Source organism: Serinus canaria, chromosome 17, assembly GCF_022539315.1.
Source record: "Serinus canaria isolate serCan28SL12 chromosome 17, serCan2020, whole genome shotgun sequence".
NCBI lineage: Eukaryota > Metazoa > Chordata > Aves > Passeriformes > Fringillidae > Serinus > Serinus canaria.
In genome coordinates this window covers 5,294,098-5,311,056 of record NC_066330.1, presented here as the reverse complement: position 1 = coordinate 5,311,056, position 16,959 = coordinate 5,294,098, and the positions used below count along the sequence as shown (strand labels likewise).

Sequence of the window (16,959 nt, the reverse complement as noted above, 5' to 3'; positions counted from 1 at the left end):
AAAACCATTCATTTTCTCTTTATATCTCTTGTAAGTGCACTGACAAAGCCAGAACAGAGATCACACCTCTCTTCCAAGGTCGCTGAAGGAGTGGATTGCTTCAGGAGTGGCTTAGCACTTCCCCAGCCTCTCGAGCTGTTATGACAGACTGCTGGAAAAAATAAATATCTGGAAACACCTATTGAGCATAGGGAAGAGGGTCCATCTCCTCATGGAGAGCAGTGCAGTGTAAAAAGCTTTTCCACTTCATGTTGCCTTCAAACCCAAGCTTCCTCCAGTAATCCTTAGCAGTGAGGGAGAGGAAGAAGAGCTCTTGTAAGACACTGTAATAAATTCTCCTCTGTTCTCTCTGAGTTGTTTGTAATCTGCATCTTTGCCTACTTTTGCTGTACCTTTTCAGAAATCTTTGCAATACTTGATATACAGTAGAAATTCCTTAGTGATTCCATGGATTTTCTTAACTAAATGGTGCTGTGCAGGATAAAGATTTGAGCTCTGCCTTATTATCCTACACTTGTATGAAATCTCCTGCCACTAGTTTTCTGAAATTGAATGTTTTCTTTGGAATATGTGGCTTTGCAAGCAGGTGCTTTCTCTTCCTCCCCTGTACTCAAGGGGGCTGGATGGAGATATGACAATAAAAGGAAGGTGACAGAATGCTGTGGTTCACTGTTCTTGCTATTCCCACACAAACATTGTCCCATTAAGGGCAGTTATGTAACTTCTGCAGTGTTTAAGGAGTTTTAAGCCTTTTTGTAGCATTTATCTGTTTATTGTGTCCCAGTTTATTCAACAAACATTTCCAAACTTTACATGACATGGATCCCACTACCCAACAGTATTTAACACAGTTAACCAGCAAAACATGCAACACTACCAGGCTGTGTCAAAAATTGCACTCACCCCAAGAGTTATCTGAATATTTTCAGTCTATGAATTTCTGAAATAATTTGTTCCAAATCAGTCTTTTTTTTTGGAGCTTTAGTTTCTTCTACTTAATGTGCCTTTAAGACAATGGGCATCTCTTGATAAAACAATCAGAAACAGGGAGAACAGTATTCAGTCAGTCAACAGTGAAAAAATCTTGAAGATACAAACCAGAAGGATATCACGTTTTAGAACTTGTACAATAAGAAAATACTTTTTAAAGAAAACACCTTGTCATGATTTTAGTGTCCTTTCAAGCACTTTAAAAATCAACCTCATTCATCTGAATTTCAGCTCAGTGTTTCAATAAGGATGCATTAGGTGGTTTATGAATCTTGTATCTCTTTCAGTCAGCTCCCTGCAGCTGTACTCTGCTAGTGGGATATCCAGAATCGATCAATCCAGTCTTCTGAGGTACAGTCTTCAGCAGCACATGCTACTACTTAGTCTTTAACAGGCACTTTGCTTTGAGAGCCTTCCCCTTTGAGACAGAAGTAGAAAAGGGCCAGTCTCAAATACTTCAGTGGTGCTACTTGTGCTTGAAGGCATTGCAGACATGGAAAAATAATTCATCCCCTGGTAACAGAGGCTGATTCAGTATGGGGGGAGGACTACTTTGGCAAAAGGAATATCTTTTTTTTTTCATGTAAAAGGCTCCATAAATCCAGATGTTATTCCAGTAAGGTTTGTTCTTGTCTGTAGTATTTACACAATCTCTTAGAGTTTGATAATACTGAGTATCCTCTTGCAGTTTTCAGTCTGATTGATACAGAGGAGTCACCAGAGCAGGGATTTCTGCTTGCAGGTCTGTAGTGCTCCTATTCATGTTTTTAGACTGTCTCACTCCATTCAGGATTCTTCTAAAAGATCAACTAAATCCATGTAGATGATGTGAAAGTGGCAGTTCAATCAAGTTCAATACAATCACTGGCTGTGCAGGTGAGTTTCAATTAAATTTTCCTCTTTTAAGGATTGTTATTAGGTATAGGATAGAAGCTTTGAAATAACATCCTTTCAGGAAAAAAAAATGCCAAAGCATTGGCATGTATATTTTGAAAAGCAAATTAGAATTATTTTTTCATCTTTTACTTTAAAAAGCTTTAGTGCAAATTTGTTCATATATGTTCATCAAGGCACTTTGATCGTGTCCCTTGCAATTATTTCCCTGTTAACAAAACAGACCATCACACTCCTAATGCTTCTTGTTTATGGTGACATCCCAGCAGACACATCTTGAAGGGTGTGCAATTTAAATACAGAATTCATACTGCAGAAAGAGCACTAGAATTCTTTATTACCATATGGTTTTACTAAATAAAAGTGTAGTCAGGAGCTTGGGTTCTGACAGATGGGTTGGAAGTAGTTCCTATGCTACCATTGTATGTTAATGTTTATATATAATCTTTTACTGTCTCAAGTTTGTCAACTGAACATAAAAACAGTATCATATGAGATCATTCTCTCACAGAATAAAGCTGGCACAAACTGGAGTAGTATTTCAGTAAGAAATAACTCCCCAAAGTGGCAGAAAAGATGCTGTGCAGAAACAGTGCAGAAAAAAACCTACAGCTTTCTTCCTGTTTTTCAAGATTTTTTGCCATGTTACAGCAGAGTGAAAGAAGGGTTTCTGCAGCTGTTTTTCCTTTGCCCTTTAACAGATTTCAACTCTGTGGGCCAGGAATGGAAGTATGTGTTGGAGTTCTTGATCAGAAACATCCTTATTTGTCCACAGCTCAGGCATAAAGTTGTGCACAAAAAGGCTGTTTCTGAAAGTAAGGTGTAAAACCACATTGGGTTAATTTGTGTGTCCTGAAGGACATCAGGCATGTGGCTTGTTAATAAAGAGTCAGCATCTTTTTCTTTTCCTCAGCTCCAAAGAAGGGTACAATGGAGCAAGTGTCAAGCTAAATGCCTAGAAATTCCTTCTCATCGCTGCAGATGTGAAGGTACCTAAAGCCAAAGCTGTCAAAACTTACATGAGGAGAGTTTTGTAGAAGCTTTATGGGGATAAAGCTTTAGGCTGAGCGGGATGATCAGTGGCAGGACCATGGCAGGAAGCTTAATAAAAAGCCCAGAGCAAGAACAACAACAACAACAAAAACCTGAAACAGTAAAGATCACCTTAGTTTGTATCAAGTCATGTCCTGTTGTTAAGAGGGTCAGTGTAAGACGAAGGAGATCCCAGTGTCTTGAACAAGGGGAAGGGAACATTCCTGTAGGGCCTCTACTGGTTGGAGTGCCTGGGATAAGTATTGCAGTGCACTCTAATGAGACTGGATCTGCTCTGGCTTAACTTCCTTCTCCCCTTGCTGAAATTGGATGATGAAGCTTTGCTGGAGCAGTAGAAAAATCTTCAGAAGATTTCTACTGCTCTCTACTTTCTTTTTCCTGGTTTCATCTTCTGAATGCTCTTCAGAAGATGAAACCAGGAAAAAGACTTGGTCTTACAGTAGGTCTATCATACAATAAACATTCCCTGCTTTTCATGGACAAGAACTACCTTCCTTACCAAATGGATTTAGATACAGGCAAGGACTGTGCTTTCTGTATTCCCTTACAGTAGTTTTCATAAAAATCATATTTGTGTCCTCTTTGAGGACAGGAAGGTGCACTTTGCATTGATGGGAGAGGCCCTCTCAGTTCTACTTTGGTTTGAGGCAGTGTTTCCTCTCACTACAGAGTCTGATGTCTGTGGGTGACTATTCTGTAAAATCTTGCTGAAAACAAATTGTAGATATCTTCTTAGGTTCCAGGACGAGCTGTTCTCTGAATTGTTTTCTGAGGAACTGGGACCTTCAGTGCATCAGGGATACCCCATTTAACTGGGGGGGTTTCCCTCTTACAGTTTGGATTTGGGAGCAGCCTGGAGCAAGATCCTCATGTCTAGCAGTGCTTTTTCAAGATAATGTGCCATGCGGGCTGCATTTGTGTCAGCACAGCTATTGAAGGCTGAAATTGCAAAGTTGATGTGTTCCTCCATGGGATTGTAACACACTCCATAGCCATCTGGAACCACGGGACCAAAACACATCACACAATCTGTCTTGGCTGGGACCTGTGGAGACAATGTGATTAAAACCTTCTGACCAGTCAGAGAAAAATGAAACCATCAAATGGAAACAGCTGTCAGAGGAAACTCATCTCATGCTCTAGGGCCTTTGCTCACCCTCACTTCCTACCACGTGTGCTGGATCCTACCATTTAGCAGCAATGTGTTTTCTCTGCATTTGCACAGGAGTGCTTCCTGCCTGAGTAAGCTTGTAGTAAGTCACAAGTAGAATTATTCAGTAAGAATCAGAGCTTAACACAAAGCTTTTCTGGCTGCTGACTTAATTGATATCCCTTAGATTTAGACACCAAACACTGTTGGTGATCTTGGCTTTGGTTATGTTAGTGTTATACGTGTCTGTGAGGGACTGTGGCAGGTGTAAGATCAGATCTGTAGCTGGATTGACAGCCAGCTTAGAAATTTCTGACCCAATGTAGATGAGTTTCTAACAGAAAGGAACTGAAGAGAAACATGGAGAAGGAAGGCATGAAAAGGAACATCTTTTGGCTCAGATGAGTTGTACCTGGCTAGTTGAGAGATTGAAGTGCATTGCAACAGCATAGGCTGTGTCCATGAAGAGCTCAGGCATGCTCACCAGGTCCTCGATTGCCTGGAGCTTCAGCCCCAGGAGGTGCCGGTCTATGGCATTGCCCCGTATGGCCTGGGGGAAAGCAAAGATGGACAGATGAAAGCAGGCCTGAGCAAAACTATTTCTTTGGGTTAAAGAAAAGAACACTTCTAAAAATTCTTTAAAGTTAGAAGGAAACTAGATGTCACTTTTAAGACCAATAATCTTGTTTGTAAGGACTGTGAAATTAAACACACCAGTGGAAACAACCTTACAGTTCCTGCCCACGGAGTCCCTCTGGTGTAAGGGCTCCTTGTGCAACTTCAGTGTTTATCAGCAACAATGATGGTAAGAAATTAAGCTATTTTAATATTTGATTCTCTCCTTCAAGCCAGTCACAAGGGACACTTAACACACCAGCTAGAGAGGATTTAGTCTGTGGCTTTAGAGCAATGTCAGATCAGACCTTTGCAACGCTGATGGCCACACTGCTGTGTCAGAAGCAAAAGATGTTCAGGTCTTGTCTTTCCCCAGAGCTCTCAATTGCTGGGTAAACCCCCAAGCCTGTCTGTATAGAGGACACTCACCATGTCTGTGTATTCCCTGTGGGCCTGCGTGGCTCTCCTCAGCAGGTCTGCTTTCTCCTGGTCCTGAGAACACACAAATCTATTTAAGTTTTTCTGCAGAATGAAGAACCTCATTTTGGCTGCTCTCTAGGATGGAGGACATTTCTACTTTGTGTGTCTGTATGAAACTCATTTATATTTACTAGATTTAATTTTTGCTTCATTTTGTTTGGCAGCATTACTTCAATTTGAATAGAGTTCATCCATCAGTAGCAGAACTTAGTTTGAGTAGCCGAACAGCCTTACAAAGGACTTTTTGGTGGGGTCAGAAACATCCACATGATGTTTCCCAGTACATATGATAGAAAAGTTAAATCAAACCCCTGGTGTGTAAAGATACTGCAAGCTATGGTTTATCTCAATATGGGGAAGCTCTCCTTAGCTGAAACCAGATGACACGGGGCTAGCCAAATAAACAGCTTTTCTCTTTTCTGGATTCCTCTTACTCCACTTCTTGAGATCCTCACCGATTTGTCAGGGCTGTCCATGGACTGCACAAACTTGAGGGAGTCCACGGAGGTGGAGCGGATGGTGTCGGTGCGGCCCAGGCGGAACATCCGCAGTGACGCGCTCTCGTACGTGGCACAGGCGCGGCCGTACATCCTGGGACAGCGAGGAGAAAGCCACACAAGTGAGTCTGCCCTGGGAGAGCCTTGTCTGTGTCAGCTTTATCAAGCTCACGTGTTTGAGTCTGTCAGTGAGGAGGTTGAGGAATGACCTATGGGTGGTCTTACCTGTAGTATGCCAGCTGCAAGGCCAGCTGGATAAAAGCATCAGGGCTTATCTTCTCTGACTTGGGGAAACCTTTCCCAAATTGATGAAAGACCATGACTTTGATATCCAGATCTTCAACCATTCTACAAGGAAAAAAAGAGGAACTATTCCTTTGTTTGTTGCTAATTGTTGTAACAGTGGAATGGATTTGCTTTCTCAAGGCTCAGAGGGAACAGGCCATCTGGATCTGACCTATGCAGGGACAGAGAGCTCCAGCACACATAGATCTCTTTGGGCATTGAGCACCACAGAGGTAAGAATTTTTGGCCACTGCTGAAAATCTTCACCAGGTTAGATGGTCATGTGTGTATTTATATGTGTATTCTTGGCTGGATCCAGTAAAGCCTTGCTCTTTCTTAGCAAATGGGATGAATCAGTAATAACACTTTTCTAGCACCTCTGACCTTATTCCTGGTAGTGCTTTTCAGCTCAGCTCAATGCTGTTGAGCTTAGAAGTCACTGAGAAAACTCCCTGGCTGCAGTGGGGAAAGCCTCATTTAAACCACTGACAGGCTGCAAAGGGGGACAAGAATTACTCCCTCAGTCACCCACCCACTTCTCCATACTCACATGTTGAGGTTTTGCTTTGCCTTCTCTATGTCATTCTTGATTTCTGGGGTGATGTTAAACCGCAGCTTTTTGGGCATTGGCAGATGAACTGTGGGCGATTTGCCCGTCTCGGGTTTCTTCCTGCACAGAGAAATGGTTCAGTTTGAGCAGAGCTTTGGCATGAGACTCAGCTAGGAATGCCACAGCCTGGATAGAAATGCACAGGAGACCTTCCCTAACACCTTGTGACACTGGTCAGAGCCTGACAGACCCCTCACAGTGCCAATAAGGGATCTCCAATGCTGAGGAAAAGCAGGGGCAGGACTCACGTGAACTCCACTACATGGTCCAGAAGAGCAACAATGGGTGGGCCTTCGGAGGGAGCGTGCTCATATACAAGACCACAGGAGCCATCTTCAGCAACAATGAACTGGGAGAGAAGCATGAGAGGGCAGTGTTGAAGACAGGCAGTGTGTAAGGCAGAAGATATCCAGAGAGACCTCAGTGTTTCCCTGTCAGTATCAGAGCCTGTCCTTGCACACTGAGAGGTCTCCTTTAGCAGCACAACAGTGGAATCCTTTCAGCAGGTGCAGAAGTTCTGAGAGCACTGTTACAGTTCTGCAAAATTCCCTGGATAAGGGTGTGCCTGACATATTGATGTGCTCAGTGCTCTGGTCACACAGAGAGGTTCAGTGGTTCTGGTTTACTGAGATGCACCTATAGTACAGGAATAACATTGCCACATGCTGGCTTACCCTTACTTTTCAATCAGATGGAACATCTAAACTTTATCCCCTTGGTGAAGAGTTCCAAACAGGAACAAAACAGCCGAAAACACTATGAAGAGTGTTTGTCTGAGAATAGTCCTCTAAAACACCATTGCTACAATCTGCAAGCCAGGATATAGCAGCTAATGGTAAAAGCTCCAACTGCAGCTGCTGTTGAAGGATCTTGACAAGACTGAATGAAGAAGAGATCAGAGGGATGTTGTGGGATGGCAGTGCATGTTTCAAAAAATGAAACAAAATGCCATTGGGCAGCTTCTGGCAGAACCAGGAAAAGTGACAAGCCTGGAGGAGATCCAAGGAACAGACCTCCCATTGTGTGGGCTGCCTCCGAGCAGATGAGGCATTGTTGACCGCAGGCAGAAAATTGATTTATAAGGAACACAAAGACCTGCTGCACTGAATAAACGTGGGCAGAGGCAGAAAAGAAACAAGTCCCTGAGGCAGCAACAAATGCTGGTGACTGCAGGGGGAACCACAGGATCTCACACCGTCACCACCACTCCTCATCTCCCTTGTTTTTCCACTCTCTTGACATGAGGACCTTTGCTGCAAAAGGGTCCTGGGACTTTTTTGACTTTTGTAGTCTCAGGAAACACCTCCAGAGCCACCTCTTGAGTACTCTTAGAGCATCAGTTCTTACCTGCAGGGTTTTGTCGAACCATCGGTTGCCGCTGTTCAAGCGGCTGCCGCCGCCGTGCAGCATCTGCGCGGCCACGCGGCTCTTGTAGATGTCATCGGACACCCGGGGCATGGGGGCATCCAGGCACACGGTGCAGATGCTCTTCTCAATCGCACGCACAGACTCCTTGTTGGTCTTATCTGGGAGAGAGATGAACTGTGAGTAAGAGGGAACTGTGTCATTGGAAGGAGAGACATTTGAAAGGGTGGGTTTGAAGGACGCAGTGTTGGGTTCCCACTGTACCTCAGTGAGGGTGTACTAAAATTTGCAGCCAGCTGGGTTGTTACAGGTGTGAATATGATGCGTTCACCCTCTTTTTTTCAATTTTCTTACATCCTACCCATTTGCAAGGCAACAAACTCTGGGGTTTCATTAAACTTCATACTTTGAATCTGTACCTCCCAACCCAAAAATTACAACAGATTGCAACGATTGCTTCTTTAAGGTGGAAGGGTCAGGTTATCTGTCCAAAACAAGCTTCCAAAGGAAAAAAATGAGCTGAGCACAGTGGGGAGGTTTGTTATTCAAGGATCTGCAGTGTTAGTTAGCACATGTGTGTTAGGGGCTCTACAGACCTTTCAGAAGGTTGTTGTAGGCTTTTGCCCAGCTGTTCCGGTGGTTGGTGGTGAGGATCCCAATAGGTTCTTTGTTTGTTTGGAGGGAGGTGTTCCAAATCTTCTCCAGCTGAATGAAAAGCTGGTCAGCAGTAAGGGGAGATCCATCACTGTTGTAAACATCCAGCTCAAAGAACTGAAGGTGAGAAAAGTTGACAAGGACAGAGACAGACAGTGAGAGAAGGTAATTGCCCAGCCCCAGAAACTGGCACCAGCTACTTTGAGAAGGTGAGGCCTGGCTGAAGAACTGGGCTTGCAAGACTTCTGAAGGATTCTCAGAATCCAGAGACTCAAGTCCAGCTTCCTTTGTAGGGCATAAATACAGTCCTGGTTTTATGAAGCCATGGTAAAAAGGACCTAGGAGGAATTCCTGTTTCTGAGACTAAGCTGCAGTGGGTGCATTTGTTACCCAATTTTCACTTTCAGTTTCCAGTTGCAGACATGGTCTCTGGGCTTTGAGAGACAGGAATTACAGGGACGAGAAACAGAGGAAGACAGTATTTTTCTGCCTCTCCTCTGCTGCTTACACGTAGCAATTCTGCTGCTGGCCAAAGGGGATAAAGGGAGCAGGAACAAATCCCTGGTGAGAAAAACCTTGTGGGCAGAGACTTTGTTATTCCCTTTCCTCTGGATAACAGCTAGCAAAAGGGACACCTGCACCTCAACAAACCTTGAAAGTCCAGCAGTTGTCTTACCTGGAAGTTGTGAACGACTGTGATGTGTCTGGACTGTTTTTTGCCTTTGGCGTAGTTGACAATGGAGTCGCGCTTGGGCCCAGGAATGCGGCAGGATGAGAGGATCTGGTAGTACTGGTTCATACAGAGGGGCTTCCCACCCATGTACTCCACTGGAAGGGTCTCACTGGACACACAGCAAGGTAAGGAGGAAGGAGAGAGGGAACAGATCAGTGTGAGCAGGCCTGTACTCCCCACACAGGTCACAGCCTCTGCCCTGCAGCTGAGGGAGCTGCACTCCCTCCCTCCCTCTGGCATAAACCTAAAGGTATTGGTGGCATAAAAGGGGCTGTCCTTCCCCATTCCTAGCAGCTCTCTTAGTACAGGCTACAAAAAAATGTCTGTCTGCTGGCCTTTCATTTGGGAAGGGATAAAACACTGTTGTTTCTGTGACACCAGAGAATCAGGTCTCTGGACCTGCTCCATGGCTGTAGCTCTGAGTGACGAGTGTCTGATGTGCTGATGTGATTCATGAACTAGGCAGGGGCTCAATCACTCACTCTGCAGTCATATTCCAACTACCCTGAACTTTGTCTGACTATTGGTGTTGGTAAACATATTTTTGGACTTTAAATAAGGTGTGTCCAGCAGAGATTTGCTGGTGACCAAAAGAAAAGGGGTAAGGGAGGAACAAATTTCTCTAGAGCTCATCCCATCTAGCTGGGAGGTGAGAAACACCAGGAACCCAATGTTAGAGACTCAAATTCCTGCTGCCTGAGCTGTAGCTTGTCCTGTGAGCAAACAGAAGTGCAAAGCTCTGTAAGACTGTCAGTTGTGCTCGCTCCCTCCAGGCGTGTTCCCGTGCCAATGAAAGCATTAAGGTAAACAAAGAACATGAAGACAGAAAAGTAAGTTTGCTTTTTTCCACTGGAGGGGACTGGGGATTACAGTATCCCTTTCCAAATCTGTGCTGTCATATCTTGCCTTTCTATATAGGAGATTTATGGACAAAGCTCAGCCTCTCTGATGTTAAAGAAGGTGTGAGGTCTTAGGAGGGTCAGTAACTCACTTGTCAATCATGGTCTTGAAATCCAGGATACCCTCGATCAGCTTGGCAGCAAACCTGGAAAAATACCAAATGTAACAAGCTGAGGTCAAGCACAGATGTGTCTGGGGCTGATGGATGAGCTGAGGAGGATTAGCAGAGCTGTTCTCTGCTCCTCAGAAAGCTCAGCCTTTCTGCCAAGCCCCTGTTGTGCCCATCTCTGGTTCACTGACACGGCCACTCTGGGCTGTGATTTGAGATTGCTGGATAGTCCTACTGTGTGGCACTTTCTTTTTTTATGTGTCTTACTACACAGCCAAGGAACTCTGGACAGCTTTCAAAAAAGAAGGATTCAGTCACACATTAATGACCCTCTTAACAGCAGTGTTTGCTACTGATGTGTTACAATTTTACCACATCTGAGTTCTGATTCTCAGCATTAAAACAGCACCAAGGATTTCTGCCCTTCCCTGGCTAGGGGCCAACTTGGAGTGCCAAGCCAAGATGCAGCTGTTTCTCCCTGCATCTAAGACACCACTGGTGACTGAGTTCCTACCCCAGTGAATATTCTGCTGCTAACATAACTCTGGAGAACCTTCCTCTGGCATTGAGGGCTCGGAAACAAAGCAGATGTGCTGCATGAGGACACTGAGGTGTTGTGTTTACCAGGATCAACGTAAACAGTGCCAATGCCAGCTCCCAGCAGGGCTGTGACATGCCACATCAAGCTGCTTAGCTAGAAGTGATCTTCTCTTAGCTAGATTGGCCTTCTCTGACATGGGAGCTCCCCCCTATCCCCAAAGGAAGGAGGCAGGAGGTCACTGGGACAGGAGGTTGTGCTGTTGGCTGATTGTGCTGTTGGCTGAGCGACGTGGTGCCAACATTTGGCATTTACAGGCAGTATCCTTTAGACTGGCTCAGCCTGCCCATCCCTAGGAAAGATCAAAGGACACAACTCCAAGAACCCAAGGGTTCTGTGAAATGAGACATTCTGCAAAGTAGTTTTCAACTTAAATTCCTCAGCCTTACTGTAAAACATGAGGGAAACACCAGTAAGAGTGTCTGTGTTCCTTTCCAGAGAATTAACAGCCTGGAAGTAGAGTTTGGGCCCAAGGACATGGGAGAGGTTGGATGACTTGTTTTCAGCCACCAGTTTTGCCAGGTTAAGGAGTAAAAAACCACCACTTTCCAAATTTGCCTTTTGCTTTTGGAAGCTTTAGTTTCAAGCTGTACTGTCAAACTTCTTTGTGCAGCCACAAACAACCCAAACACACAGGAGCCCACTGTCTTATGCAGCTGCTGAATTCCACTGGTTGGGCACTTGCAGCTCTCCAGATTATTTAGAAAACTTAAGAGTGAATAATATGACAGGGAGCTTTCAAGACATTTGTGTACTCTTGCACTGCTGTGAGGCTAATCCTCTGCTCAGGTATATCGAGGGGTGGGAGGGAAGATTTGTTCCCAGCCTTATTGATCTCCTAACTGGTACTTTTGATCTGTCAGGGCAGTGCTGACTGGTAACTGTGGCAAAGGTACCTGTGTAAAGGTCAGTGCTGAAGTTTTGCAGATGGATTCAACACACTGCTAGTGGTGGTTAAAAATTAAAGGGAGCCCACAAGGAAGAAAGGGCATGGCAGGATCTGATTGCAAGAAAAAGCTTGGAGTGGTAAGGCTGGTCACTGTAGTTTCCCAAACCATGAATCACAATAGGGGACAGTCCCTGTCAGGCTCTCCCATCCCTATAAACTAGCAAACTCCACAGGCATTTCTGGGTGATCTCCTTTACATGCCTGGGCTATTTTTAATGCCGCCTTTAACTGCACACACGATCACAGTGCCTCCAGTACATCCTCACAATGTCTTCAGCCAGTGATGGGACAATTTTGTAGTGAAGATCTGTGCATGAGCAAAGACCTAAATGTAGTTTCTTAGTCTTTGTTTAATACCTGAACCACTAGACTCATTGGTTTTCTGCCCTGATGAAATATTTAGTCTGGTGCAGCCAGGAGTTTTCTTACAGCCTGGCAGCCTTGCCCTTACAGCAAAGACAGCTCAGACCTGGGGACCACATTACTCATTCCCAATCTGCCTTAATACCCTCATCCCTGTTGAGCACAGAAATATCAGCCCACCTATAACCTGAGGGAAGGCAGAAAAGGATTTTACCTGAGCTGACCTTGTCGATCCAGAAAATCCTGCTTAGGTAAAACCACACCTGGGCTGGAGTGGACCACAACTGGCAAGCGATATTCCAGGTAAGCTGTCTTCAGCCACCAGTCTGAGAGCTGGGATGGAAAAAGAAAACATGCAGGGAGCTTCTGCTGCTGTCCAACCCGATTCTGGCTGATGGGTCTCAGCATCCTGCCCCCAGTTCTGTCCCACACTTTGCAAACAAAGGGGTTTGTACTATGCAGGTGGAAGGGGAAAGGAGGATTTGAGCAAGGCATGGGTGGCTTTTGGTGTAGGGCTTGAGCAGAGGGTTTCATTCAACTTCTTGAGGCAGCTGTGTGATGCTGACAGGTTCAAGCCTTCAGCACCCAGAGGCAGGGCCAGTGACTCCCTGTTCTGCCATAATCTCTCTGCTCACCTAAGTCCTGGCGAGGTGTCTGCACAGCTTGGGGAGATCGGCAGCACACCGGTCAGGAAGGTGATGCCATTAAAACGCAGGTACCAGTGGATGTAGCCAGGACAGGGAAGGGATGCACATCAGCCCTCCACCCTCCCTAACCAGAGCTGGGGCTAGAGCCCTGACCTACCCAGTTCTCTGTTTTCTTGGCTCTTCTCTCCAGGCCTTTCTGCAGCCTCTCTCCGACACCTCCCGGCTTGCGGAACTCAGCCACCAGCTGCTGAGTGTGGCTCAGCTCCTCAGGGCTGATGATGGGCTGCAGGGCCAGCAGGTACCGGTCCAGTGTCTGCTGCAGTGGTGGCACAGGCAGGTGGGGCAGCGCTTCCTGGTGGAGCTGGAATCTGCCCGTGATCTTGTTTAGAGGCATCTGCTTCAGCAGGCCACAGGGCCTGGCCTGCAAAGCACAGAGCAAATGTCGAGACAGAACTTACCCCTAGGTAGCAAAGAGCCTGGATCTAGGAGTCTCCATCCCAGCCTCTCTGTGGGCACATGGGTATCCCAGCCTGGGAGCAGAGTATGGCTGTGTGCTGGAGAGGGTACAGGACATCCAGGAAAGCTGTGAAAGAGAAACTCCATCTCCAAGATACCTATTCTCAACTCCTCAGAGAAAATGCTGCCGGGATAATGACAAATCTCCCCACTCTGTGGACACCTTCCAGCTGAGAGTCTCCATGTGATGGACAAAGTCAAACCCTTCCATCCCATGGTAAGTGGGAAGAAAGTTCTGAAAAAAATAATCATCTTTTGTACTATCAGAAACTTTCATTATTTCTTACAAAAGCATAAGGCTAAAAAGCAGAACCCTTGTGCTAAACCAAACTACCCTTTTGGCTTTGAGGAGGCAAATTTAGCTAAGTTTGGGGTAGGATTAAATGCTTCTTCTCTGTCTATTCAGAAAACTGTGGGTGATGCCAAAAGGCTCCTGTGATCCAACTGGGTCATGTGGGAAAAAAGCGCCAACCACTTCCCTGGCTGGAAAAACATAACAGAGCAAACCCAAGTCCTCACCAGGAAATCAACTCACCAGTTTTCCCCAAAAAGAGTAACAACATCCTTTTGGATGAGCAGGGTTGCACATTCTTCAGCTTGAAGATGTTTCAATAGTACTCTCAAGGTTTCCAGTTCCCTCTGCACCTCCCTCTCCCATGGATCTACTGAATCAGACACTTGCAGGACTCTGGACTTTGCATTGTCAGTGTACTGAGAATGCAAAGCCACTGAAAACACTCCCTTTGACTTCCAAAACAGTGAGAAAATAGCTGTCCCCACACCTTCTCCCAGCAGTTAAATACAGAGAAAAAAGAGCTCATCTACAAGGTGACAAAGCCCCCCAGAAACTGCCCTGGTTTTGGGCAGCTGGTTCTTTGTGGGACCTGAGAAGAGCTGTGAGATTGAGGTTTGGACAAGGAATGAGAAAAACAGGAGGAAGAATTACTGAAGCATAAAAGAAGAGTGAGACTGGGAGGAAAAGAAAGGTGTTGGTCACAGCAGCTTGGGCATACTGTACCTTCTCTGCTTGCTTCTGCTTCCTATTCATGGCCGGTAGGACAGAAAAGACCGTAAAGCTCTCCCTCAGCCTGTGTGGGTCTTCTCTTCCACCTGACAATGTGCTGCCCGTGCAGGGCGTCACCTCATTAGCCAACTGCCACATGACTGCTGTGACCAGAGGGCTCCAGGGCTGGCACAGCCCCAGCAGGGGATAGGAATTATCAGATCACTGAATTGCAACAAGTGCCCTGAAGGTGCACCTCCAGACAGCTGATCAATACCTGGCTAGAGCCTCTTTCTGACCAAGCTCTGGGCTCTAGCTAGGGCAGAAGTGGGGATGTTGTTCCTTCAGCCTTTGCCTGGACTATGAAACTACTGTGGCTGGTGGGAGAGGTACTTGGACATAATGCAGGAGAGACCCCAGTTTATGTCCTGGAGGTGGCACCATGGGCAGTACCCTAACTGCCCTCACTCTCCACACATGCGTGGTCATTATTGCAAGCTGAGACTTTGAGGAGTTCTGGGTTGTCAACTCTTAAAAAAACCAAGAAAACAACCAAAAAGTGTCTCCACAGAAGGGCAATGAGATTGCCATGCAGTCACAAGGAATATCAGCCCCTCCTTCGCATGTCTAATGAACTGAGGGGCAGAAAGCACAGTCTGCATAGCTTGAATAGAGTATGATGATCCCAAACAAACAGCTGCAGATTTTCCATGGGGTAACAATGAAAATCCCAAAACAAACCCATGGAATCCATTGTATGTTAAAATGTGGAATGCATTTGTTATCTTCCCTCTTTTCTGTCCCCTCCTTGTTTGGTTGGGGTTAAACTCAAGGATTTGGTGGGAGAAGGAACAGTGATCAGAGCCGAGGGGGCAGCTGGCAGCAAACAGAGGGAACAGCCCAATCCTCCCCACAAGCAGCAGGAAAACGAACACCAGTGGAGCAGGGTGTGCAGACTGGGCCAGCCTGTGGGCTGGCATTGCTGCTGAGCCACCTTCCAACACAGCAAAGAACCTCTTCCAGAGCCTGCAAAGCTGGTGGGAAAGGAAATCCACCTGCTGGGGGGCAGAAGGAATTTTCTAGCTGATTCTTAGCACAGCCACAGAATTGAGTACCAGGATGTCTAAAGTTTCTCTTTTATTTTTAAATAATAATCTGAAGTGCCCCTTAAGCCCAGAGACAACTAGGTGCCCTGCCTGTCCCTCAGTAACTGTGGATCCACACTGAGGCTGCTGTTCTGCTGCTCTGTCTCCTGTCAGGACCAGAAAGGGACAGCAAAGAGCAGCTCCCAAGCCTGGCAGGGGTCTGACAGCTCTGCTCTGTGTGCAGCAGGATGGGCACGTTGGGCACCACAGATGCCATCTGCCTGGGCTTCCCTGGCTCCTCCCTGGAGCAGTCCAGTAGCCACCTTCCTGCTGTCCAGCCCCAACTGGACATCCCAGTACAAGACAAGGCACTGGTGGAGAGGGTCCAGAGGAGGACATAAAGATAAATAAGGGACTTGAGTATCTCTCTTATGAGGAGAGTGAGAGACTGTATGAGTTCATCCTGTTTAATCTGAAGAAGAGGAGGCTGACAAGGAATCTCAACAATCCATATAAATATCATCAAGGTGGGCGTCAAGAGGGTGGTGCCAGACAGTGACAAAAGAGGAAGCAATGGCCATAAACTAAAACACAAGAAGTCTGCCCTCAACACGAGGAATAACTTTTTTACATTGAGGATGGCAGAGCACTGTGCCCTACTGCCTGCCCAGGGATGGTGTGGAGTCTCTCTCTCTGGAGATGTTCCAAACCCTCCTGAACACGTTCCTGTGTCACCTGCCCCAGGTGACCCTGCGTTGGCGGGGGGGTTGGACCGGGTGATCTCCAGAGATCCATCCCTTCCAACCCTGACAATTCTGGGACTGTCATCTCCGTCCCGGACAGCTTCACCGTGCACGCTGCCGCCAGGCACGGGAAGAAACCAGCGGGCCTGGGGGACTGACTTCGGCAGGGTCCCTGCCCCGCTCCCGGGGGAGGTGGCACCGAGCGCACCCGCCCGCACGGCCCTGACAGGGGCCTCGGGCTGAGGCACTGGGCCGGATCCGACAGCGGCACCGCCGGGAGCGACAGTCTGCGCTGCCCCGGCTAAAGGCCCCGCACGGCCCCGGACTCGCCGCCCGCCCACTCTGTCCGCTGCCCGATGCAGCGACCCTCGACCGCCACCTCGCGCCCCGTCTCCGGCCGGTCCTGGCGGAGCCGCCCCTCCCGGTGTCGCTCTTACCGTAGCCCTGGCCACCAAGGCAAGCATGGCCCCGCACGCCGGGCCCCGGGCCCGCCGCAAGGACACCCCGGCAGCCGCCGCTCCACCGCCCCGGGGCGGGGCCGCTCGGACGCCATCTTGGAGTGGGGCGAATCCCGCCTTGCCATCTTTGGGAAAGGCAGAGTGATGCTTTGAGCGGAAGGAGCGCCGCGGCCGGTGGCGGAGCCGTGCTGCGGCCTCTCTCTCCGCAGCCTTCTCCGGGAGATGGTGAGGAGGGTCCTGTCTCTCGCTCCTCCGCTGCCCT

At 47.1% G+C, this 16,959-nt stretch overlaps 2 protein-coding genes across 4 annotated transcripts in view; one reads left to right on the top strand and one right to left on the bottom strand.

Moving 5' to 3' along the window:
• Positions 1-2,192: 2,192 nt before the first annotated feature.
• On the bottom strand, positions 2,193-16,822 carry CRAT (carnitine O-acetyltransferase). Of its 3 annotated transcripts, none has more exons than XM_009093441.4 (15): positions 16,677-16,822; positions 14,427-14,529; positions 13,050-13,313; positions 12,460-12,578; positions 10,318-10,371; positions 9,270-9,435; positions 8,536-8,710; positions 7,922-8,100; positions 6,823-6,923; positions 6,515-6,634; positions 5,905-6,027; positions 5,638-5,773; positions 5,132-5,194; positions 4,500-4,637; positions 2,193-3,982 (listed from the first exon to the last, which is right to left on the bottom strand). In XM_009093441.4, exons 1-15 carry the CDS (start codon positions 16,820-16,822, stop codon positions 3,767-3,769), a joined length of 2,103 nt encoding a protein of 700 aa, XP_009091689.3. In that variant the 3' UTR covers positions 2,193-3,766. The 3 variants fall into 3 exon arrangements, with proteins under 3 accessions (XP_009091689.3, XP_030087640.1, XP_009091691.2); XM_030231780.2 differs by having other exon boundaries at positions 14,427-14,518; positions 16,677-16,748; XM_009093443.4 differs by lacking the exon at positions 14,427-14,529 and having other exon boundaries at positions 16,677-16,807.
• Positions 16,783-16,959, top strand: part of PTPA (protein phosphatase 2 phosphatase activator) — a 26,884-nt gene continuing 26,707 nt past the window's right edge. Inside the window, exon 1 of the mRNA XM_018917732.3 lies at positions 16,783-16,922. The gene's annotated coding sequence lies outside the window, so the exon portion shown is untranslated. The remainder of the gene's footprint in view (positions 16,923-16,959) is intronic.